At 46.7% G+C, this 24,118-nt stretch overlaps 1 protein-coding gene across 13 annotated transcripts in view; it reads left to right on the forward strand.

The window, feature by feature from the left end:
- The window catches only part of SGSM2 (small G protein signaling modulator 2), a 69,668-nt gene extending 47,444 nt beyond the window's left edge, over positions 1-22,224 (forward strand). For 7 of the 13 annotated variants that reach the window (XM_074845623.1, XM_074845622.1, XM_074845617.1 and 4 more), the window contains 15 exons: positions 512-675; positions 1,222-1,351; positions 2,796-2,930; positions 6,299-6,449; positions 7,007-7,071; positions 7,505-7,650; positions 8,099-8,227; positions 12,084-12,266; positions 13,378-13,782; positions 14,473-14,597; positions 15,823-15,905; positions 16,377-16,486; positions 16,748-16,844; positions 17,986-18,153; positions 19,403-22,224. In XM_074845623.1, coding sequence (XP_074701724.1) covers positions 512-675; positions 1,222-1,351; positions 2,796-2,930; positions 6,299-6,449; positions 7,007-7,071; positions 7,505-7,650; positions 8,099-8,227; positions 12,084-12,266; positions 13,378-13,782; positions 14,473-14,597; positions 15,823-15,905; positions 16,377-16,486; positions 16,748-16,844; positions 17,986-18,153; positions 19,403-19,491 — 2,180 coding nt within the window. In that variant the 3' untranslated portion in view covers positions 19,492-22,224. The remainder of the gene's footprint in view (positions 1-511; positions 676-1,221; positions 1,352-2,795; positions 2,931-6,298; positions 6,450-7,006; positions 7,072-7,504; positions 7,651-8,098; positions 8,228-12,083; positions 12,267-13,377; positions 13,783-14,472; positions 14,598-15,822; positions 15,906-16,376; positions 16,487-16,747; positions 16,845-17,985; positions 18,154-19,402) is intronic. The other 6 variants (XM_074845626.1, XM_074845621.1, XM_074845619.1 and 3 more) reach the window with 6 other exon arrangements.
- Positions 22,225-24,118: the final 1,894 nt, after the last annotated feature.

Below are 24,118 nucleotides of genomic sequence, written 5' to 3' on the forward strand. Positions count from 1 at the left end.
TCACTTACATTCTTTTGAAAATCGTAAAAGATGCAGATTATTGTGCTTAAAAGAGTATCCGGAGCCCAGGGTGGTTCTCCTTATTTGTGCTAAATTTCTAGTGACAGTGAAGATAGATGAGAAAAATTTACAACAGGGAATGTGACTTGCTAATTCTCACAAGAATGAAGCTGACAGCCTCTAGTTATATCCATTGGGTTGGTTTTAATTCTAAACTGTGTGTCCTTTGTCAAGTTATGTCATGCACCAGAGACTTGGTTTAGTTATTCCTTTATTATTTATTATATTAGTGTTCAGAATCACTTTAACTTTTCTGCATGAGGTCTGTCATAGTTTGCTTGTATCTTGAGCTTCTTTAGGACTAAAGGACTGAGATCATCCTTAGATCTCACTGTGACTTACAGAGGTTTATTTATCTACTTAGAGATGATCAGAAATTTACTTAGAAGGTAAGAGCAAAAAATAGAGGTTCTGATGTAACAGTGTGGACTCCCCTTGTCCCCCTTTGCAGCAGAAAGCAGATGGACATTAGTCTTGGTGAGTCAGGATGGAACTCAGAGACCTCCGCTGCACTTCCCCCAGGGAGGTCACCTCCTCGCGTTTCTTTCCTGTCTGGAAAATGGTCTTCTGCCTCGTGGTCAGCTGGAACCACCACTCTGGTCCCAACAGGGCAAGGTACTGCCTCTTCTGATGAGCGGCTTGTCATGGGTAGGGCTGATCTTAATGTCTTTCTTCAACCAGCATCCAGCTCCACAGAGCCTGGCATTGATTTCCAGCTGCTTTATAGTGAAGTGGGAGGCAAAGTAACTCCATTTAGTCCAATTTGATTCTTATACAGATAGTCCACACAAATTGTTCATACCTTCATTACCCCATTGAGCAATGAACTGGAATCTGCTATTGTATCAAAATATGAACCCAAACATAGGGACTGAGACTCAAATGGGCTGGGACATACTTGCCGTCAGAGGCTTGGGTTATTGAAGAAGCTGGTGCCCAGCTCCCATGGATGGCAAGAAAAAGCTGTGTTTTAAGTACACAGAAAAATGAAGTACCCCTAAAGCACCTGCTATATATGATTTTACTGCTGTTTTCTCCCTCACCTCCTCCCAATGTTAAAAGTTTAGTTTTAATATTTAAGATGCCAAAGATCTGAAGTACTTACCTTGCTGCGCTGTTACTAATTCGTAGCTGAATGTATGAAATCATTATTTTCTCTAGGGTAAGGTATTTCCAAAGCTTCGAAAACGGAACAGCAACAAATCAGTGGACCTAGAGGAAATGCCAGCTGAAGACAATTCTACAGACTACGTGTTCAGAATTATCTATCCAGGACACAAGCATGATAACAGTAAGTGCCTTTGTTCTGCTTTATTAAAAAAACAAACAGACAAACAAAACCCAAAACAAAACAAAAAACCCAAGAAAACTTTGAAGGAATATCCTGGGAAGTAACTGAAGGTGACAGACAAGCCAGTTTTTTGTAGGGGGGAAAAAAAGCTATCACAAAGCTTTGGTGTGTGACAATTGTGATCAACAGGTACAGCTTACTGTAGGTTTCCTTAATGCAGTGACACTTGTTATCTTAGTGGAAATGGAGTTGAGGTGGGGCATCTTATTTATATTTACTCTGTGTTTTGCAGAGGAAGTTTTCAAAATACTCCCCTGGGCTTGCAAACTGAGACTAAAAGCAAAAAGATTGCTTGACTAGCCAAGAGCAGTTTTGCTCCCGAAGTGAGGATATTTTTATTGGCCACACTGCTTGCTCATAATGTTGTTATTAGAAAAAAACCCATAAACTCAACTCTTAAAGTACCCCAAGAACTCCCTGGGCTAAGTTTTCCTGGCTTGGAAGCAAGAACTTAACAATGGATAAATAAAGGCCTTTCCAAGGAAACTAAATGAATTCCCAAGCACCAAACCACCTCATGTCATCAGTGAATACAAATTCCTTACATGCAGGAAGGCATTTGAGCTAGTCCTCAAACAGCATGTTTGGTTTTATTCCCCTTGGCAAAGAAGCAAGAATTTCCCAGGAAGATCAGACCCTAATGTTTACAGGGGATTTGGATTTACTGCTCATATTGGGATTTACTACAGCTGAAAAAGCAGGAATCTCAGCTGAACCCTCCTTCCCCCGGGGCTGAACCACGTGGTGGCCATGCTTTATAGGGCCCCAGGATTTGCGCAGGTAAGTCCATGCACACACCAGCAAAAGCATGTTCTGCCTTTGCCTGAATCAGGGGGATTCTGTGGGCACATCCAGCACAGACCTGCCTGTGGAGGGCAAGACAGGGTGAGCTGGCTCCTGCCTTGGGCTTCCTTCGGAGGAGGCCTGTACCTTGCATGTTCACAGTGCCAGGCAGAGCTGGGGAGCAGAATGTTTGCTGTCCAGAGGCAGCTGGCACAGGTTTTGGAGTGGAAAAGAGGCCGCAGCATTGAGAAGGGCACGGTGAAGGAGGGAAGCTAGTTGGAGCCTAGAATTCCTGTGGAGTTTTGCTAAAAAGCACGCTCACCTGCTGCAGGCTGGCACTGGGACCTTTCTCCACTGCCACGATGGGACGTGTGTGCTCGGGGAACACAGCCTGTGCACACTCAAAAGCTGGCCTGTGTTTGGTGGAGCATGCTTTTTCCTGTAAGAAATTCATTTTTCATACCCATTTACAGGAGCTTGTGCCTTCAAGAAGAGGGCAGGATTCAAGTCCTTTGTCTTTGCTGAACATGTCCTTTTGAGCTTTCCCGCAGAATCGAGTTCTCTCTTCTTATGCTCCTCTTTCACTATTTTCTTTGAGCAGTAACTATTAACTACCACCACTTAGCTGCCAGCCGCTCTACCTCTGTTGACGATGATGAGGAGGAGGAAGATAAGCTACACGCAATGCTATCAATGATCTGCTCTCGGAACCTCACAGCTCCTAATAGGATGAAAGGTTTTTATCCTCCTCCCCCTGTGTCCCAGAGCTCTATTGCAGCTCGTTCCACTGATGCATACGACAGTGTTGGCATTATTACAGGGATGAACATTTCACTGGCACCATGAGATCTGGACTGTGCAGAGAGGCTGGGCATGTGCCCACAACCTATGGGAAGGGGAAACAGCAGCATCTTCCCTCTCCTTTGAGCGTGTGCTGCTGAACAGACAAACCTCCTCTCCTTCCAGAGGCTTCCTGCCCCACCTTCATAAAAGCTGGATACTAGAGCGTGTTCTCCCAAGAGAAGGAGGGAGGATAACGGGTCTTTGTATTCTCCCTCCGTGAGTTAGTTGTGTACAGTGTAACAGACTGGGGAGGGCAGCCTTGTACAGGAAGGCTCAGGGGTGAGCCACTGCAGCAGCAGTAGTGATGTGCTGGGCAAAGTCGGGAATGGAGCATGCCTGCGTGCACAGAACAGAGCAGAAGTGCAGTGAGTGACAGCTTCAGCCCAGAGACGGCTCACGTAAGCCTGCTCCCACACTTTAGGTGCCTCTGTAGCAGAGACGTGCAGAGATTGTATGGAGATGCAGCACCCTTCTGTGGTCGGGTGCTTTCATTCCCCTCCTCGCATGCACAGACGAGGTGGGTTGCAGATGATCAGCTGCAAGACTCTCCACCCTCCAAAAATTTGTCATCTAAGGCTTTTCCTAAAGCAGTCCATAACAGATGTATTAAGTCGGTATCCTCAAGAAGTGTATGTATTAGCAAGCGTTCAGGATCTAGGAGGGTAGTTCTGGAGACTGAGAAGCCCTCGCTTTCCCGAAGGAGGAAGCTGAATGGTGTACAAAATAATTCATTCTCCAGGCCAAACCCCTCCGGCCAGCTGGGATTCTACAGCCTGCAGTTCGGAAGACAGGCAGGTGTTGTCGAGGCCTCTCCACTAGTCTATGTGAAATCTGTCCCCCTCTACACTTACCAGCTAGTGCACAGCTTCAACACCGCCAGATACCTCTTGAGTGCACGTGCCAAATCTGGCGTGTTCCTGGTATCACCAAAACAACAGCCTCCGCCTCTTCCTAATAACTGGAGTGTATCAGCAAGAACAGAATCTTCTCTGCTGACAGGCTGTAAAGTAGCTGTCAAAAGTTTGACATCTGCAGAGGAAGTAGGAAGGAGAGAGCAACCGCTTGCAAGTTTGGCTCTTGTCTTTATTTTTTATGTGTTAGATTAGCATGAACATGCTTTTTCTGGTATTTCCCAAGAAAAACACAGTGGATCTTGACTCCAGATAAAACACTCATACCTTTAAATAGCAGGACAGTGAGTTTGGTTCCAAATGGATGTTAGCCCTGGTCTGGTGGGACGGGCTGTAAGAGCCAGTAATTGCTGTGATCTCTGTCTAGTGCTTAAGTTCTGTTCAGACAGGATGTGAATGTGTTCAGGGAGATCCTCATTTTTTGTAGGCTCCTCACACACTTATCCCAAGGTAGTAGACCCTAGAAACTGATACAGCCCAGCCCAAGATAATAAAGAGCTCTTGGAAGGTGTGGATGGAAAGAAGCTCCAAAAAAACATTCCCCTGGATAAAAGATACTGTTTCAGGAGGTTTCTGTGTGTCTTAACTGATCCTGCCTGGATATGGGTGACAATGAAAGGAGGGTCTAACACTGCCACATACACAGTTAAGAGGCTAACGCTGTGATCTCAAGCGTAAGAGACACAATTTAGTTTTCAGTCAGGTGATGGAAATGTTAAGTTACCCACTAGAATGGCTGTCAGTTACCTGCTTTTGCTTACTTAACCTTGAAGGTGACGGCAGAGTTAGGAATGTGGCTGCTGTTTGCGTAGGGATTCGTGCTGAGCTAGACTGGACTGGCTGTTGTCTCTCCAGCAGCATCCCTTTTAAATAATGACAACACTGTTGTAGCAGGTTTGCTAGCCATTTGCTTTTACATTTTGCAACATGCTCGACTTTTGCATGTAGCTGAAGTTACAGATAATACCACTACAATTAAAGAAAAGATGCTGTTCACTCTAATTCTTCACTAATTCAGGTACCTTTCATCTGAATCTTTAGGTTCTGTGGGGTTCTTTCCTTGTTTCTCTAAAAAATAAAATAAAAAATTAAAACTGAAAAACCCATTTTTCTTGTCTGTAGAGGGGAGGCAAAAAATAATGATCTAAAAATGTTTGTCCAATGGTTTTTATTTGAACCCAATAAGAAGCTGCAATAAATACTGGGTCATTCAGCTCCTTCCTGAAGAATTAAGGTGAAGAGCATTTTTGCATCACACTTTGTTTTGTGAAATGAAATACACATGACTGCTTCCGCATGAGCCTGTGCTTTTTCTGTTAACAAATGTTTTTACTCCACTCCTTCCTCACCTATGCCCACTTTCTAATAGGCACTACTAAAATGCTTTATGCTACCTTGATTTAAAATGCATGAGATGGTTTGGAATTGCCCCTACCACCACCCAACAAATGTATGTTTTAAAAGCACGGCCCAGGGGACTGGATTTTACTTACAAATGTTAATTTAGAGACATACAGTATTACGGCATTTGCCTTAATTTTAATCATGGGTGAGCTGAAAGGCCAGTTATTTATTATAAAATAACAAACCCACGAGCTCAAATGCCAGCTGGGAAAGTTGAAGAGCTGAAGCTAAGCTTTCTGAAGGCAACGTGATTTTTTTTGGGTTGCCTTCCTGAAGGTGGTTAAAAAGGCAAATAGATTTGGTGGAGCAGGGATAAGTCAGGAAGCTGCACTGTACTGTTGGATCACATTTTCCTGCAGAATATCCTACTTTTATAAACATAGCATTGACATTAAGAGGACTTGAACTGTCCTTCTGCGCCAAATATTTTAGGATCTGGTTCTGAGGGGGAAAGAAGCATCTTCTGAAAATAACTGAATCAGTTTGTCTTAATTTCTTTTATGCTCAAATTTTCACTCTAGCTGGACTAGCAGTTCCGTGGCTGATTCCAGGAACTGCAAAATGAAATTCTGAGGCCTGAATTAAATAACAGGTCAGGTTAGATGATCTCTTCTGGCCATAAATCACATTACCATAGCATTACACAATAACCAGTTTTAGTTGTTCCTGCAGCACCCTTTTCTCTGTTCTCTGGAAACACGAACTGGGATGCGCATGGGCGAGAAAGGGGGAAATGGTGAAGGGATTTGACTTCATGGGAAGTGACCGTGCACAGCATGCAGCTGGTTTAGACGTGCTGAGAGCAGGATTTCTGAGGTCTTTTTGGAATCAAGGTTCAGAGCCTGCCAAGAAGTAAAGCATGAAGCCATCAGGATGCACAGGAGAGTGGGGGAAAAGAAGAAAGAAAGTTGATGGCCTGCTGTTTTGTTTGTTTTTTTTCCCCTAGACACCAGCGAAATGATAGAGATGCAGGGCTTCGGGGCAAACCTGCTTTCGTGGCAGCTGGAGCACTGCAGCCAAGGCTCCTCCTGCGTCTCCTGTTCGACGGGCAGCTCTCCCTACGATCTACCCAGCTGCTGCAACTGCATCCATGACAGGTAAGCAGCTGTGCAGGGAACTCACCTGGGAGACTCTGTGCACGCCACAGTTAAAAGCAGGAAGGTTTTCTTGGTTGCAGCACCAGACACAGAGAGTAGTAATTTTCAAGTAGTTTCCAACATAAAAAGATAGTTATACAGCAAGAAATTTAGTTTATTAAAAATACCCTATTAAACTACTCTCATGTCCCATTTTGGTAGAAAAATTTCACCTAGTTCTTTTGTCTAGTTTAATATAATTCAGCTCTGGAAGCGTTTTCTTTAACAAGTCATTAACAATTACAGTGAAGGGCAACAATTCATCTAATTTGACAAGGACCTTTACAATGCACCTGCAGCAGCTGTAGCTAAATGTGCCAGGTGAATCTGTTTTGGGCCAAAATGCTGGTGGGGAAAATGCTTTACAAAGTGTAATTTGTCATTATTGTTGTCCTTTACCTAAATAAATCTTGGTGCAGGGCAAGAATTGCTATGTGTTGGTCATAGGGATCAGCATAAAATTGATGATGACCTCTGCCCTCGTGACCCATTACGCTCCTGTTAACGTGTCTCCACAGAACTCCCTTAAAGATGCTGTGTGAGAGCATGAAGAGGCAAATAGTTTCCAGAGCCTTTTATGGATGTAAGTGAAGCTTCTTATATCCGGCCCTTGTGGTCTCCATATGCTTATCTAAAAAGCACGGGATGTTTGTTTTAGAAAGCTGTGAGTCAGATCACCTCAGGGCAGTAGGGTGGACATGACTCAAGTATCAGCTTCATAAATCCATTATTTGTGGGGTTTGCACATAGCACTGGGCGATCTGATGCTTGGTGAAGACAGAACGTAGTTTTACATTGCAGTGTAATGCTCTACTTGGATTTTACTCGTCTGCGTAAGATTTATTTAATCTTTGGCTCTGTTGCAATTCTTCATTCTTACACAGTACAATGTAAGGTTAGTTCCTATAGCATTATTAGTGGCAGGTTTAAAATGTCACAGCTTCACCTTCAGAAAAGGGCTGTTGATATTAGGTAGATTGCTCATTTACAGAAGCTGACCTCTGCCCCAACCGCAGGGCTTGCCTACTGCCGCCACTTGTCAACGGTGCGGACGCATCTGTCTGCCCTCGTGAACCACACCATCATCCCCCCTGACAAACCCTCCAGCGCTGCGGGAGGCCTGACCAAAGAGGTCTGGAGCAAGTATCAGAAGGACAAGAAGGTAACAGAATCCCTTTATGATCGTTACGCTCGCTCCCACACGCTGCTGCCGTGAGCGCGGTCCCTTAGAATGGTCCCCAGGAGGTACGAAAGGTGTTTTCTAGTCTTTGCAGGATCACTCCTCTGTCTAGTGAGAGCGAGTTGATTCTAACCATCTCTTTTATACTCTGCTTCTCTGATGATGGCAAAGAAACCAATTAACATCAAAGCAACTGATCTCACGATGACTCTGGTCTATTAAAAGTTAGATTATTTTCGTGGGAGGCACGACAACTTCTGTTAGACTGGATTTGAGCTAGGGCCCTAAACGCTTGAATCAAGTTGCAAAATTTATGTAGTGCCATGTGTGCATTTCACTGTCTTTAGACTTGATACTAGGTGTGTATGAGCAGGCCTGAGGAAAATAAAGCTGAATTACCTTCAATACCTCTTTCTCCCGACTGCTGCAGAATTACAAGGAACTGGAATTACTAAGAAGAGTTTACTATGGCGGGGTACAGCATGAGATTCGAAAGGAAGTATGGCCCTTCCTGTTAGGTCACTATAAATTCGGCATGGCCAAAAAGGAGATGGACCAGGTAAGCGCAGCCTTCGGGGAGCTGAGTGACATCTGCAGAATAGGTGTTGTCTTCTGAATAACAAGTGTTAGTCTTTATTATTTAATATTCCTAAGGGAAAAATGCTACTGAAAACACGAGTGGCACGTGTTAGTAGAGGGATTATGATACGTTGTCACGTCTGAAAATCACTAAAAGGGAGTTCACTGAAGTCAGGAAACCTGCGTTCAGCCTCTGCCTGTGACATGCACTTGCCCTGCACAAATCCTGTTCTCACAAATTTGTCACCAAATGGGGAGACGTTGACATTTAGATAGTGATTTGAGTCATCTCTCTTTTATATGGTCTGTTAGCTGAGTTATAGTTCAAAATGTTCTTTGAAATAACTATTTTATCTACACGATACTGCACCTGCATGTGTGGACTTCTACTGGAGCTGTGAACAGCCTGGATGTACCTTCTGAAGCGCACTTGGAGTTACTGTCTAGAGGCTAAAAATACCCAGAGGAAGGCTTGGTTTGTAAGTTCATTATGCTTTTGCTAGATGTGCCTCTAAAACATAAGGTGCAATTTCAGATGAGACATTATTCCTCTTAATATCTCCCATGCTGCTGCTAACATTGATCACGGAATAATTGCCTGGGTTATGTCGCAGCCTTGTTCCGCAGTCTGAAACTTGGCGTTAAGCGTATGGTTTCCATTAAGGAAACCACGGTTTGCCCATCGCTTCGTTATACTATCTCCCTTTGCTAATCTGCTCATAGCAATACCAACTTTTAGCTTTGGTGAGTGATTTCATCTGTTGTAATTACTAGTGCCTTGACAGTAAACCAGGCTGGTGACAAACCAGCGCGGGCAGAGCGGCGCAGTCATGCCTTCGCTCCGCTGCGCTTCCTCAGCAGAAGCTGGATGTGGTCCTGAGCCAGCCTGCTCAGAAAAACACAGCAGTGCTCCAGCTCCTTGCTCCTGTGTGCTTCCCGAAAGCGTCTGCGAGGCTACACCAGCTTTATCTGATGCAGTGTAGCTGCTGTTACGAACGCTGTGTGGCACTTTCACTGCGGCGTGGAGCCAGAGCTAACCCGTTACCCTCAGGTGCTGTGTAATAGGCCCAGGTTCGTGCCAGAATGCGGCTGCGGAGCTGATTCATGTGCAGAGCAAGAACTCGGCATAGGCCTGCTGTGATAAGCCCATCAGCAGCACCTTTGTAAAGGTCTCCTGCAGTCCCTGGGCTCACAGGCAGTGGGAGCACCAGTCTGCACCAGTCTGCCATCGCAGACTAGCCCTACGCCTTCACTGCCGAGGAAGGGAGGTTTCTCCTCCTCAGAGCCGTAGGTCTGTAGCAGGACACTGCCCCGTGGGTAAGCTCTGGATTTGTGTGTTGGTAAAACGTTCCTTTTAACTGACGTGAAAAATCACCCAAATGTTTGCTGAACTGTCTAGAACAGGAATGAGCTTTGCCCTGGAATGTGATTAGCACGTTAGCCTGCTTTTCTGTTAGTGTCATTACCAGGGAGGTGGCACTCCTGCAGGAGCTGCTCCTGAGTCCAGATTACATGGATAAGGAGTGGTTTATATAGCAAAACATCTGGCATTTGCTAACTCCCAATTATTTTATATTCCAAGGGATAGTTTATAACCCTGTGAGCACCTGCAGATCACAAGGGCGGCCTGACCTAGAGCCTTGCAACAGAAAAATTAGCTATCTTGCAAACAGCAGGAACTTTATAAGCAGCATTCTTCTTACTAAAAATTGCTACAGCAATTTGACTTGGTTTTCCTCACACTAATCTTTATAAACAGTTCTGAAGAGGGATGAAGAAATACACCCCTTAACTGTTCAAATCACAATCCAGATTCTTCACCCTGAATCCAGTCAATTTGTAGGCATTTATATTCAGATTTTCTGGCTATAGTGTGTACATTGAGAATATTCCACTGAGCACTGCTGAGGCAAACTCCTGCCCGCCCACGACATCAGCATCGCAAGAAGACGAAGTACCTCAGAAACCAGGAGGGCAGTAGGTCCTGCTGTTGCCTGATCTGCTGAAGGCCAGGCAGACTGCCTCCGAAGAGAAGCAAATCCAGATACCCAGCCAGGCTGATCCATTGCCGTGGTCCTGCTGGAAAGTACGTCTGTTCTGCAAGGGCACTTGTTCAACCAGCCCTTCTTGGATACAGCACAAGTTTAAAAGAAGACGACCTTCTAGAGCACCACGTGGACTGGTTCCTCAACTCTTCGTGGTGAAAAAGGGAGGGCCCTTCCCAACAGTCCTGTGAATTGGGTTCAGAGCTTCAGCAGCAGTGATCTGGCTAAACTGCAGCACTTCCAGATGCAGTGTGAATTTATTACATGTGCATTTGGTGCTCCATTCATTTTATTTTTATCTCAAATTTTCAAGAAATACAGGATATTGGAGGTTTCTTGCATAGACTGCATTTTGCCATCTCTGTTCTCCACGGGTACATGAACCATCAGATTATGATCCATGTGTAGAAACAGAAGGTATGTCTGGAACTGAAAAAAGGACCCAGATACTTAAGAGTGGGAGATCTGGAGCCACAACTCATGGATTCTAGCCCCTCCTTCAAAGGGCACATGCATGTATACAGCTAGAACATCAGTGATTTGGCAAGGAGAGAGAAATATTTGAGTCTGTTTGTACATAGGAATTACAGTAAATTCATAAAGATATGTTGCAACGTATAAAAGATCTGATCTGCAGAATGCAAGCTCCTGTAGGAAATTTTTTCCCCTGAGTTTGTAGCATACTAACACATACTAACCTTATCTGGAATTCTAATGAGCTACGCAACACCAGTAGTAAATAACAGTAATAACTGACTCCTCAAAGAAATGTGCTGTTGGAGTCTAAGAGTCTGTTACATGAATGACATGAAAACAATCATAACATTTGCACCTATAGGAAACTTATCGTGTCCTTAACTGAAGGCATTGCAGGTGATTTATCATCTTTGCCTTTTCATGGTATTTTTGCAGTCATCCATCAGTATCTGGGGTGCTCCCAAACGTGGCTGTCCTCCAGCCTTCCACTAACTGTTGTATTTTATGATTTATGACCCGACAGCTACCTCAAGTGACAAACAGCCTGCAGCTCTTAGCATGAATGCTCTGGTAGCAGCTCCAGCCAGCAGAGCCCAGAGCCTGAAGCCAGCTCACAACTGCGGCTTCTCTTCAGCTCTTGACAAGTGACAGAGTAGCAAAATTACAACATGTCCCTTATTAGCTCAAGGGAGGTTTCTGTGTCTGTCTTTCCACAGAGGAAGCCAGCAGTGGCAAAAATCTGTTTTATTACTATGGGAACCAGAGATCTGGCCACGCGCAGAGCAGCCCCAAGACTGGGCTGTGGGAGTCTCTTCCAGCGTCTGACTCTGCAGAGGCTGATGTCTGTAAGCTTGTGACCTGGAATTCTCTGCAAGGGCTCTGTTAGAGTTGGAATAGAGGAGGAGTTGGGAAGGAGGTGTAATGAAATTAGGAATAATCCAGTTAGAGGCAGCAGTCGCTGCAGCAGATTGCATCTGACTTCTGCGTGAGGCTTCACCTGAAAGCCAGTGACATCCCTTGTTCTTTCCCGAGCAGTGTCCAGGCGCTGTTGATAGCCTATACACATGCTGATATGAATCTTTGCTGGCATCTACAGTGATAGTTTATTCCCTGAGGTAAATAAGCAACATCTCACCACTCCAGTCATTGCGCGTCACAGCGATGTGCGCTCTAGCAAGAGGCCTTTGGGATCCTTCAGGCTTTGGGTTTGAGACATTGCACTTGCTTTAGACCTCTCCCTCCTGGCTTCCGCTCCCTGTTATCGCTGCCTTTCAAGGAGGAGCAGCATTTCAGGATCTGTCTGTCTGCCTGCAGGTGGATGAAGACATCGCTCTCCGCTATCAGAAGGTCATGGCTGAGTGGAAAGCCTGCGAGGTCATTGTAAAGCAGCGGGAGAAAGAATCACATTCTGCCACGCTGGCAAAGTTTTCATCGGGCAGCAGCATCGACAGCCACGTCCAGCGACTGATTCACAGGGACTCCACCATCAGCAACGATGTAGGTACCCCCTTCCCACGGGGCGCAGGCAGCGCGGGAGGCTGGGCAGCTGCAGGGGTGCGGCCCGGGGAAGCACAGACTTGGGCTAGTGCAGCTCCATCCGTCTGCAGCTACGTCACTCCCGTACAGAATTTGAAGCTGTAGTGCCTCCATAATAGAGTGAAGAGCAGGGCTTTTTCTGGGGTAGTCTGTAGCTGGTCTTAAGCAGGACCTGCCTAAGGCGCTTTAAGGTTCACCTACTACAGAAGATCCTTCTCTCAGCAGAGGAGTAGCATTCTGGATCTCCTACTTGTAGATCCTTCATTCAAATCCAGCGTAGAGCAGAGATTGCTGCTATTGAAGCATGTTTTTGATTCTGCCATGTCCCTGACGGACAGGTTGGGTGGGAGTTTGTTTTGGGAGAGGGGACCTCTGTCAGTCTAAGGTAAGATGCTGAGCAGTAGCAGGGCAGCCTGCATTAACCCCTCTGCAACTTGAATAACCCAGAAGGGGGTTTCTTCTCACACTGTTGGACAGGAGAGCTGGCACGTGTGTGCCAAAACTGTCTCTGGGCATCCATTACTTAGGCAGACTTCAAACAGTTAGCTAACTGATTTCAGTAAGGCAAGAGAGAAGAGAACTTGAAATAGTTCAAGAGGTTTTTAGCAAGAGAAGAGGTAAAGTGGTTGCTTGGTGAAAAGTATTTGAAGGCCAGTCTTGACTTCGAACAGCAGTAGCTGAACGGGACTGTCGGAGGCCTGAGGTGTGTTGTCGTCGTCAAAGATGCATTGCAGTGACCAGCTGGTTTTGGTGCTGGTGTTGCAGGTAGGGAAGCTCCGCTGCTTTCCAAGGTATTTCTCGTTGAAGATTGTGAAAGGGGGAGACACCATCATAGGAGACGGGTATGAGATCATAAACTGGTGTTATTTTTAGACTTACAGTGTCAGTATAAAGACTGGGTGAGGCGCTCTCAACTATCTGCATGCAGGGAAGCTCTTAATCAGTGATCCTGTTCACTGAAGTACTGCAGTCATTTCCCTCTCGTGGCTGGAGGTTTGTTTGCTACACTCGTTTCTTGCTTCTCTGTTCTCCCCTGCTTTACCCCGATCTTCTCTCCCCTGCCCACCCCCAGGTCTTTATCTCTGTGGATGAAACCGACTCCGCAGAGCGGGACTCCAAAGGTCAGGACGACCCCACTTTCACCGTGGTGTCTGCCGAGACGCCAGCAGCTGTCGCTGCCGTAGAGCAACAGTCTGTGGAGTTCGACTCCCCCGACTCTGGGCTCCCGTCCTCGAGAAACTACTCTGTGGCCTCAGGCATCCTGTCCAGCATCGACGACGGGCAGAGCGTCTCCTTTGAAGACGGGGCTGAAGAAGAAGGTAGCGCTGACTTGGAAAGGACTGATGCAGACACGCCACGTGTGCAGAAAGCCAAGTCAGCCGTCCTGCGGTCTCAGGATTCTGTCTCGGAAGAGCAGCTGTGTTCCCAGGTGGATTATTTAATGGATGTCGCTTCTCTCTGCGCTGCATCCTACACAGTAGGTCACAACATAACTATCATAATCCCTCTGCACAGCATTGCTTTTCTAGCAAAGACTTGCACTTTTTCAGATAGGATTTTATGAGAGACAATCCCAAACTAGGACTACAGGTGGTGGGACAATAACTGATTTTTGCATCCAAATCTTTTCATCTGGATTTTGAGCTAGACTGGTAATAAGACAGAAGAAAAAAAAATTGGGTCTGTCTTTGAGTGGGAGGGCAAGAAAAAGAATGTGGTACAGTTCTAGGAGCTAAAAATTTCCAGAGGCTGGGGGGAGGTGTGGGGGTGTGGACAACACACCGCTTGTAAGATTCCGGTGTCATTTAATTCAAGCTAAAACCCACATTTAATCAAATCGAAGCACAACCTAAATCGAGGTTCAGGACTCCACCATCTCTGTTAGCGTCACTGTCAGTAGATCAGTAGTTGAGTTTTTGCCTCGCTCTCTGCTGAAGCTGGTCGGCTGGAAATAACCATTTGGAAATAGGACAGGCTTGGAACATTCACCTGTGGAAGTGTGCGCGTTATACCTGGGATTTTTGACAGTAATCGAGTATTTCAGTGCTCCCACACGCCCAAAGTATAATTGTACTATTTCTTGTTTGTTGATTCTCAGCACAAATCTGCACAAAGTCCTGGGAATGCTCTAAACTCAGCAGATCTGACTAAAACTTTTCTCTTCTAGATAGAGTTATTGGACACTGTTGCCTTAAATTTGCACAGAATTGATAAAGATGTCCAGAGATGTGATCGGAATTACTGGTATTTTACTGCTGATAACCTGGAGAAACTCCGAAATGTCATGTGCAGGTAATACAGCTTGGAAACTGAACTACTTTTCCCATTTCTGTCATAATTCATAAACTGTAATAATATGAGAATAACAGTCTGTATAAAAATTCTCACTAATGAACTTAAAACTTGCAGGCAGGAGGAACGGGGAGGCTGGTAGGTTGGAGAGTGTGGGTGACAGGCGGTCCAAGTCTGGAACGCAGGTTTGAGAAGATTCTACCTTGAGAGACAAACCCTGTCAGTCACCGTGAACTGTTCTCTAAATGTGCTGTTAGTTTTGGCTCCCTGCTCACGAGGATGGCTGATCCCCGCCCTGACGGCGTGCTGTAAGATACAGGAATTGTGAGGTGCCCAGGTACGGTGTTGAGGGGCATCTACTCAGTAGCCAGAAAGGTGCCTCTTCAAACCAAACCAGCCCCTCTGGCCACAGAGCAGCTGCAATCACAGGGAAGGTAGTTTTCACTTTTAGGAATGCAAATTGCCATGAAGGCTCCTCAACTAAACACACTTGAAGCAGAGAGTGTCACAGACTTTAACACTCGGAAAAAATACCAAGATTCCACCTAGGGGGGAAAAGAAAACAAAAGCCAGAAAAACCCCAGGTACCTTTTAAAAATCTGCTTCTTTTTCCATAGACTGTTACGCTTTTGTTAGCTGTTTTTTCACAAAGTATCGATACACAAGCTGTGTGGGTAGGGTAGGGTCCTCTCCATCCAAGCAGAGAACAATGCAGGGCTGTGAAATACTCTGGAATGTGAAGTTCCAGAGACGCATACGTTCAACAGCTGCTTAAGATTTGATCTCGCATCATCAAATTAGACTTCAATACAGTATTTAGCTTTTGAGGGACAGGAAGAGAAAAATTCAATATTAATTCATCCTGTAAGTAGATGATTGATCACATTCTTTTACCCTTTCACAACACATGAAGAGCCTACAGCAAGAGTCACGTTACAAGAGATATTCCTGTCTCACATGTAGTTCTGTCCTCATCGTGGATTGTTTATAAAGCCTTTAGGAATTTTTCTGAAAAAAACCAGCAGAAACAGTCATCATTTTATACCAGTGTGCTGGAATATTTGAATTGTTGTAGTTCCCTGGACTTGCAGCTTTATCTTTCACAGCACTCTAGAACAAGACACTTAAAAGCTTCCCAAAGGAGTTGTGTTTTAGGTGCAAGACAGATTTTTGAGGCAAGATGATTTTTAATCCTATTACCTCTTGTATTTTCTTCTTTCTGCAGTTACGTGTGGGAGCACCTAGAAGTTGGTTACGTTCAAGGCATGTGTGACCTCCTGGCGCCTTTGATGGTTATACTTGACAATGGTAGGAAGGATTTTCTTTTGGAACACGTTGGTATCTTTAGGGAGGTCTGTCCTTAGAAATGTTGTTTCAGAAGAAGTTGGATGCATTAGCCAGGGCTACTCACCCCGAAAATCAAACCTGCAGCTCTTGATTGGTATTTTCTCTCCACGTGGCTGTTGCTGAAATGGCTGACAGTAGTACTGTGGGCATTCCCTGTTCACTTACTGACTTCCAGATTAAATTCTACTAAATTTTCAAAGCAGCTCTGCTCTGGCAGTTCCTGAAGCTGAAAACTCAGCTGCAAGCTGGATTCTTTGGAAACAGAACTAGTAAAAATGGTCCAATTGTCTTCTGTTTCATCTAAATACTGGTGATGGGATTAGGGAACAGCAGAGGGGAAACCCCTGTTTTTCCCTTGCCCTGCAGTTCGTTATTTTGGTTCAAGGAAGTCACACAATTAGCAACAGCCCGTGTTCTGCATTGTGTCTGCAGATCAACTGGCTTACAGCTGCTTCAGCCACCTGATGAAGAGGATGAGCCAGAACTTCCCCAATGGAGGTGCTATGGACACACACTTTGCCAACATGCGGTCCCTGATCCAGGTGAGTCTTTTAATCTCATTGGAAAGAAGCTGAGGTTGTGGCAGAGGCTCAGAACCAGCCTGATGCCACGGTGAAGGGCAGGAACGCCAGTGACTGGGGTTCACAGTCACCTGGTACTTCAGAGCTGGGGAGAACAGGAATTGTTTTTTATTTTTTATTGCGGGTGATAAAGCGCAGCACGTAAGTCTTAACCAGACTCCAGCACCTTTGGTCTCAGCTACTTTCAGACAAGATACTGACAGCTGATGTTTTGCCTTTTAGATTCTAGACTCTGAGCTTTTTGAATTGATGCACCAGAATGGAGATTACACTCACTTTTACTTCTGCTATCGCTGGTTCCTGCTTGACTTTAAAAGAGGTAATAATGTTCTGTGCCTGTAGTTTAGAGTTGTGCAAAAGTGTGAACAGCTCTCTGTTTTGGTCTAAATGTCTGGATGGTGAGTAGCAGCCAGGCTGACAAGAGAGCTTGTAGCTAGCAAAGCTAATGCACCTTGGAGATGAACCAGCACGGGATGAAGTCAAGGCTTAGTGTTGTAAATTCCCAATGACATGGTTGGAGTCAAGTTTCTGCTCAGTGCAAATGCCCAAGAAGGGGATCCCGAGCTGATCGCACTCCTCTGTAAGCTCTGATACCTCCTTTCTAATCCATTTGATGAGAAGGAGCAGCTCAGCAGGAGCTCAGGAGCTGTTGTACTTTGTACACTGTGGGAGCACCCCAGGATCTCGGGATCCCTGCGCACACCCACCCTGCTCCAGCAGAAGCAGTTCTGTCGGATCAGGAGAGCCATCCTGCTGTCGGGCAAGTCGGCTGCTCCGTTCAGTTACAGGTTGGTCTGTGAGAATCAGGGCACGACCTCCCTCTCAAATACCCTAAAGCACAAAGGGGATAGAGGGAGATGATACACATCCATCAGCTATTTATTATGAGCAGCTGTCTGACAGTGAGGGGGGAAGAATTGTCACTCTTAGCCAGATACTAAACCCTCTACCTACTTCAGAGGGAAGTGCCTGTCTCCCACATCCCAGTCCCCTGCCCCTCTGTCACAGCCCGGGCTGGGGGTGATGAAGCTTCCACAGGTCGTATCTGACTCGCAGCACGCGTAGACCCAGCTTACACACATCCACTATACAATTAATCGTTGCCAGCTAAAAATAGCAGCACTGTAGCACTGACAGATCCACTGAAAAGCCAAGAGGGGGGCCCTGGACACGCCTGTAGCCCTCCCTGTGCTGCTGGTACACGGTTACTGCAGTTCAGCATCTTCCTGGGGCTGAGTCTGCACCACCACACCTCCATCCTCCCTTCATTTTCCTTAAACCCAATTCTGTTGCCTTACTCACACAAGTGACAGGAGTTGGCTGGAGGAGAGGGGGAGAGGAAAAGGAGGAGTCATCAAGTACTATTCATGTCTGCATAAGGCCTGTAGGTCATTAGTTAGAGAGGGGGAAATGGTCAGTTTGAATAATCAGATGCTCTTGTAATGTTTATTCCCATTCAGAATTGTTGTACGAGGATGTATTTACAGTGTGGGAAGTTATTTGGGCAGCAAAGCACATCTCTTCAGAACATTTTGTCCTTTTCATTGCCTTAGCACTTGTGGAAGTTTATCGAGAGATTATCCGTGATAACAACATGGACTTCACTGATATCATCAAGTTTTTTAATGGTAAGAGACTTTAAGAGAACCATTTTGAAAGCAAGTAACACAAGTTTGCTCCTTCTCCCTTACTCAGACTAAGTGCAGCTGGGCCGTGTTCTTGCTGTCACAACAAGCCCCTGGTCATTTTAAGCTCTGAATCTCTTACCCCTTTGTGTAAATGAAGAGCCCAGATTTTCACACACTTCCCGGACACCTGGCCCGGCACACACAGACAAGTGTTTTAAGAACTACATGGACCACAGAAGATGGTCGCTTTGTCAGCCTCAGTGGTCATTTTTACCACAAAACAACCTTCAGAATTTCTGTTAAAAAGATTTGCCACAGTGACTCTGCTCTTGGTTTAACGAGAGGTGCTAGAATCTTGCTTAAATATTTTGCAAAAGTCTCTTGCAGGCTTTAAGATGGCCAGAGTCATTTCTGTTTACAGGGCTTGACCCTGCTGAGGCTGAAACATAAGCAACGGTTCATGCAAAACATCCCAAACTGCTTCCACAGTCACTTGCTTACCAGAGTGGTCCACAGATGCCAGCCAGAACCTACAGAGCAGAGAGCATCCTGCCAAAGCAAGAGAGGGCCCTTCCTGGCTGCAGAATGCGAGTCAGGCCTAAGCAAGTACTCCCCATTGGGATATTTGAAAAAGTTTGGAAACAATTTTGTGTAATCACAGTAATTTACTAAATTATCAATGCTGTGGCTTTCAGCCATCAAATTTGGATTTGTTTTTGCTTTAGCCACCCTTATTCCAAAACTGTATGTTAATGCTTCCCTCAAAAAAAAAAAACCCAACCAATCAACCACCAAAATCCAAAAAACCTAACAGAAAACCCCCAGTACTTGCCTAAGCTGATGAACTGAGGGTTCAGGTCCGTCGAGAGCTACTTTCTGATCGTAGGTCAGGCTGCAGAGCGCGGGCGTCTGTGTGTGGAACCGTGAGGGCGTGTCCCTCCCTGCACACAAACCCCGGCGCTGCAGCAGCAATCCCTGCTGGGGAAAGCATCTGCTGAGCGAGGGGGGCTACAGACCTCCCATTCCTGGTCTGGGATTTCTGCAACACAAGAACTGGCACCAGGAGGGGTAGATCTTGATGCCAGGACCTACAGCACTGAGGGATCCATCCGCTTATTCTGTCTTTAATTCTACAAACCCAACCCCCGTCTGGATTGCTGCTAATGTCACACTAATTACATTAATACCAATGCTAAGGCAGAAGAGTTCCTGCCACTGACCGTTAAGAATGTTTGTCTGTGTCTTTTAGAAATGGCAGAGCATCATAATGCCGAGGAAATTCTGAGGATAGCGAGAGACCTGGTCTACAAAGTGCAGACACTGATTGAAAATAAGTGACAATGAGCAGACTGTCCCTGCAGGCCTTGCTGTGAGCTATCGGACGGAGCATTTCTTGCACTGTAACTTCAAAATGGTGTTTTAATTGCATCTTCCATGTAATGTAATAAATATCAAAGAGATTTGTAACAGACTTTTAAAACCAGAACTTTTCCTTCACCAGATAAGGTTTGTGTTTGATAGTCCTTGTTACACTCACTTTGTATTCCTAGACAAAATCTTTTTGCATTCTTATTTCCCCCTCTAGAAGACCGTCTATCTATGTATTTGAGGTATTAAAAAGGGGGGATTTGACATACTGGGACATTTATATTTTGACTTACTGCACCTTTACAGCCTGGATGCGCGTGGTGTGCTCTGCCAGAGCCTTCCAGGGAGGTGAGGCCGGATCCAACACTCACGCTGGCGCTGAAGGGGGTCCCTGGCGGAGCACGTTTGTGGACTCCTTGTCTGTGCCTGGTGGACAAGGAGGCCCACAAGCACCTGTTGCTAAAACATTTAGCAGAGTATTTAGCAGCAGTTAAAGTAAATAATGTTACCAGCTGGGAGAATGGCCTTAAACTAAGTAAGTGGTTAATGTGAGCGGACCACCTGGCACCACTGGCTAAAACCATCTGTTCCCTTTGCTCGGGCTGTTGAGTCTTCGTGGCCAGCTCATGCCACGGACACGCCGCCATTTCACTTCCTCTGCGAATACCCCCCGAGGGTGAGATCTGCCTCAGGTTCAGGTTCACGAGTTCAGCACCCAGGCAGGTCCCTGCTCCCCTCCGCAGCTCCCGGGCTCTTTGCGTCTGTGCGCAGCGCCCTGAAGTCCAGATCCTGCCTTACAGCGCGGGCGCAGCAGAGCTGAGCCGCCTCCAGATTACTCACTGCGCACTCCTCGCCGCCTCTCCTCCTCCTCCTCCCCCCTGCTCTGCAGAGATTTCGGGAGGAATTTTTTGGGATCCTGCGAGCACAAACTGGGCGCTTGTCTGCTCAAGCTGGTGTCAGCACTCACACGAGGAAGCAGTTGAAGTTGTCTCTGCGGCGCCCTCCCGGCGCCCCGTGGAGGTTCTGTACTGCTTTCCCTGCCCGGCCACGCGCTTTACGCAGCCGCATACGCTCTGCCCCGAGCGGAGCTGCAGGGGCTGAGCCGCAGGCGGGTCTGTGGCTGTCCTGGCACTTCATCGCGCACTACAAAGCGATCACGCGCGCTCTACCCACCTTCCAGCACGCAGGTTGTGTCCAGGCACGAGGGAGGGAGCAGGTTTTTGCTGATGGGGTTGAGCTGCAGATCTTGTGGGCACTTGTGACCTCTGCTCCCAGGAAACCTTGGGCCTTGGTGTGAGCACTTCAAGTAGTCCAAAGTATTCCACCCTTTGCCATTAGAACGTTAGTGATTTAAAAAAAAAAAAAAAAAAGTTTGAATCTGAATTTCTGTGTCTCTCTTTTTTGGTTTGGTTTTCTTTTTTTACCCTTATGAGCAGGCAGGGTTACACGGCTTTGCTTTCCACTGAACCTTGTAGAGAAAACAGCAGTGTGCTGCTCAGAGAATCACAGGAGGGTTTGGGGTGGGACCTTCTAAGGTCAGCTGGTCCAACCCCCGCCATCAGCGGGGACACCTTCCGCTAGATCAGGTTGCTCAGAGAAGTTACATGAGTTAGATCAGCTCACGTGAACCTTTAAAAACAGATTTTAGCAAAAAGAGGTGTAGGGAATAAAACCAGCCAGTTTGAAGATTCAAATACTGACAGCAGGTGTAACTCTGGTCTTGTTACTGCCCGAGCAGTGGGCACACTTGCTCTTTGCACGAGGCAAGTGCTGCCTCGGGCTCCTCACAAGCCGAGTGTTGTTTGCACAAGAAAAAGGTAGACTCGGTTCTAGAACTGTCTGTGCTTAGATCTTTCTTTATGATTGCAGTAAACTAAAAGTGCTAAATAATAGTCTGAAAAGGGGAAAAAACGCACACAGAGTGCTGCTCAGCTCAACAGCCAAGCCCTCCCTCAAAGTGGTCTCTGAAAACTTGAGGGGAGGGGGAAAAAAAAAAAAAAAACCACCACTCCAAACCAAACCTCAAGTCCCCAGAGGCTGGTGCAGGCAGATGCCTCCAGGGACAAGGCAGTGGCTCTCAGGGCTCACAAGCAGCAGGAGCCAAAAGAGCTGAGCCCACTCAGTGCTGAGAACGGGGCTGCAGAGGCGGCCACAGGGAAGGAAACCCCCTTTCTGCCAGCACCCTGCTCAGATCACGGCAGAAGGAGAAGGCAGGAGCTCTGGCGCCCACGGGCAGCAGCGGGGGGGGTGTGGGATGGAGCTGCCACACGAGGTGCTGCGGGCTCACTCGCGGGCCCGGCTGGGGCTCAAACGGCTTCCCAGGCCAGGGCACGGCTGCTGAAAGGCCTCCGAAGCGCTTCAGGTTGGGTGTCAGGCCACTCCAAAAGTGAAACAGTTTTTCTTAAAAAAAATTGACAGGAGCGAGAGAACCCTCCAACTCACAGAGCCTGAGGAAGTAATGTAAAAAATAAAACTGCACTATTTTTCTTTGGTATGTTGGGAATGTACTATACAACCCTGTTTAAAAAACAAACAACAAACCTCTGCGAACTTCATTGTATTTGTTACAACATTCCATCTAATTGTATTTTATGACTATTGTGTATTGACTTATTTATTTTTGTTGGGAGCAGACTATTCTCTTTCTTGCTCAATTATTTATGTTTAAATGTAACATATGAATAAATACTTATCGTCAAGGCATTCCGTGGAGCTCTTTGGAAGTGATTTCTCTCCCCCGAGGTAATTTCAGAGACTGAACAGGGAGTCCTAAGGCTGTCTGGGAAGAGCATGCGATATGTAATTAACATTTCTGTGATGAGCACAGTGCACGAGCTGTTGTACTAAGCGGTATTTTTTAAGTAATGAAGTAGGTCATCACCAAATGGGCTGCAAACGTCGCCTGGCTGACTTTAAGGGCAGATTTAAGTTACACGCAGCGCACGCCTAAGAGCGCCTGTCATCGCAGGCCGAGCCTGCTGCCAGTTCAGCCCTGGGGAAGGAGTGGGAGCAGAAACAGGCCTATGACAAGTGTTAAAAAATAAAGTTTCATCCTGCAATTTTAGGCCTGATCGTGCTGCAGCTAGCAGGCAATTTAGCGGAGCTGTCGGGCTTCCGGGAGAGATCCTCCTCCGCCGCTCCCAGGCCCCCTCCAAACCTCTTAAAAATCCTCCGGCTGCTGCTGTTCTGTACCAGGGAAGCTGGCAGCTTTGGCAACGGTTTTAAGGTTGGAGATCTCTGCCCAAAGGTGGGTCCCCGGGGCATAATGGAGCATTTCCCCATTCTACTGTAAAAACACCCAACAAATTCCTCTGTACTGGGGTAGGTGCAGCCGTTGCTCGTGACTGTTACAGCTGTTAATCGTGTATTTATCCTTAGAAAAGAGATAAGCCCTTTATGAAGTGTATCCAATGACATGTTGGCTTAAATAACCTTCTAGTGCCACCGTCCCCGCTGCCTTCATCTTGTTTGTATGGTGGGACTTGGGGTGGGCCGGGAGACACGAGTGCTACAGCTGGGATTACGCACTGGCTTGCTTTTCTACAAGACCTTCTTATTACACACAACATCCCCCCCCCCCCCATTCTCTTTGCAAATTCTCAGAAACTTTTAAAGTAGCTGCATCAGGAATTTATTTCAGCAAGATGCAGCATCCCAGTGAAGTTTCATCACCATGAAAGTCTCACTGCTCCCAACTGCCAGGAGAAAACCAAACCAAAGGAAATCTCCACCGTTTCCTGCCCCTTTTCTGTGAGCCAGAGCCACTGCTGGCAGCTCCTGAGGCTTCAGCTGGTTCCTCCACTCTACCACCAGTTTTGCCAAATGCAGCAACTTGGCCCTTACAGTTTAGTGCCACATCTTAGAGCACCCTATTGATCTGCTTTCCAGTTTCAGAAGGTCACCTAGAAATGCTTTTCAGTTTCCCAAATAATGAAAAACCAAACCAAACCGCCAAGCACACCAACAGCACTGGGTTTGGCGGGCAACGCTTCACCCCTCCCAAGGTTTGAGCTTCCTAAAGCCTCGCCTCTGCAGTGCCAGCACCCTCCTCACGTTCCGCTTCGCTCGTCCTTCCGGACACTCTCCAACGCTGCGGTGTCACACAGGACCCCCCCGGCCTGGCAGCCCATCGCTCGGCAGCTACGGGAGCCCCAGGCAGGGGACCCCTGTGCTTCCCCCCGACCTCTGTCTCTGGGTGTCCATGAAGGAGTTCCCCCCACCATAAATAGCTCAAAAAGCACCGAGACAGCTGACTTTTTGGGGGGGGTGGTGGTGGGATGTTCAAGCGTGTCAGGGTGATTTCTGCCTCATGAACCTTCCCGGCTCTGAATTCTGCCCTCGAACACCCCCGTGCCTGGCACCCCCCCAGACAACGGGCTTGATCCAGCTCCTAACAGCACCTTGGCAAGTCGGCAGAAACACAAGGAAAAACACTACAAGCCCCAAGCCATAGCCAAGCCCTTTTGGTAGTTCACATTTCCCCACCACATCCTACTCTTTAGATTTCTGGATGTAAGAAAGCGAGACGACAGACCAGCAGAGCATGTTGCCTACCTAACAGGTTGGTACTAGAGTGCCCACACACTCCAGGTTTGAT

This window comes from Strix aluco, chromosome 19, assembly GCF_031877795.1.
Source record: "Strix aluco isolate bStrAlu1 chromosome 19, bStrAlu1.hap1, whole genome shotgun sequence".
NCBI classification, from domain to species: domain Eukaryota; kingdom Metazoa; phylum Chordata; class Aves; order Strigiformes; family Strigidae; genus Strix; species Strix aluco.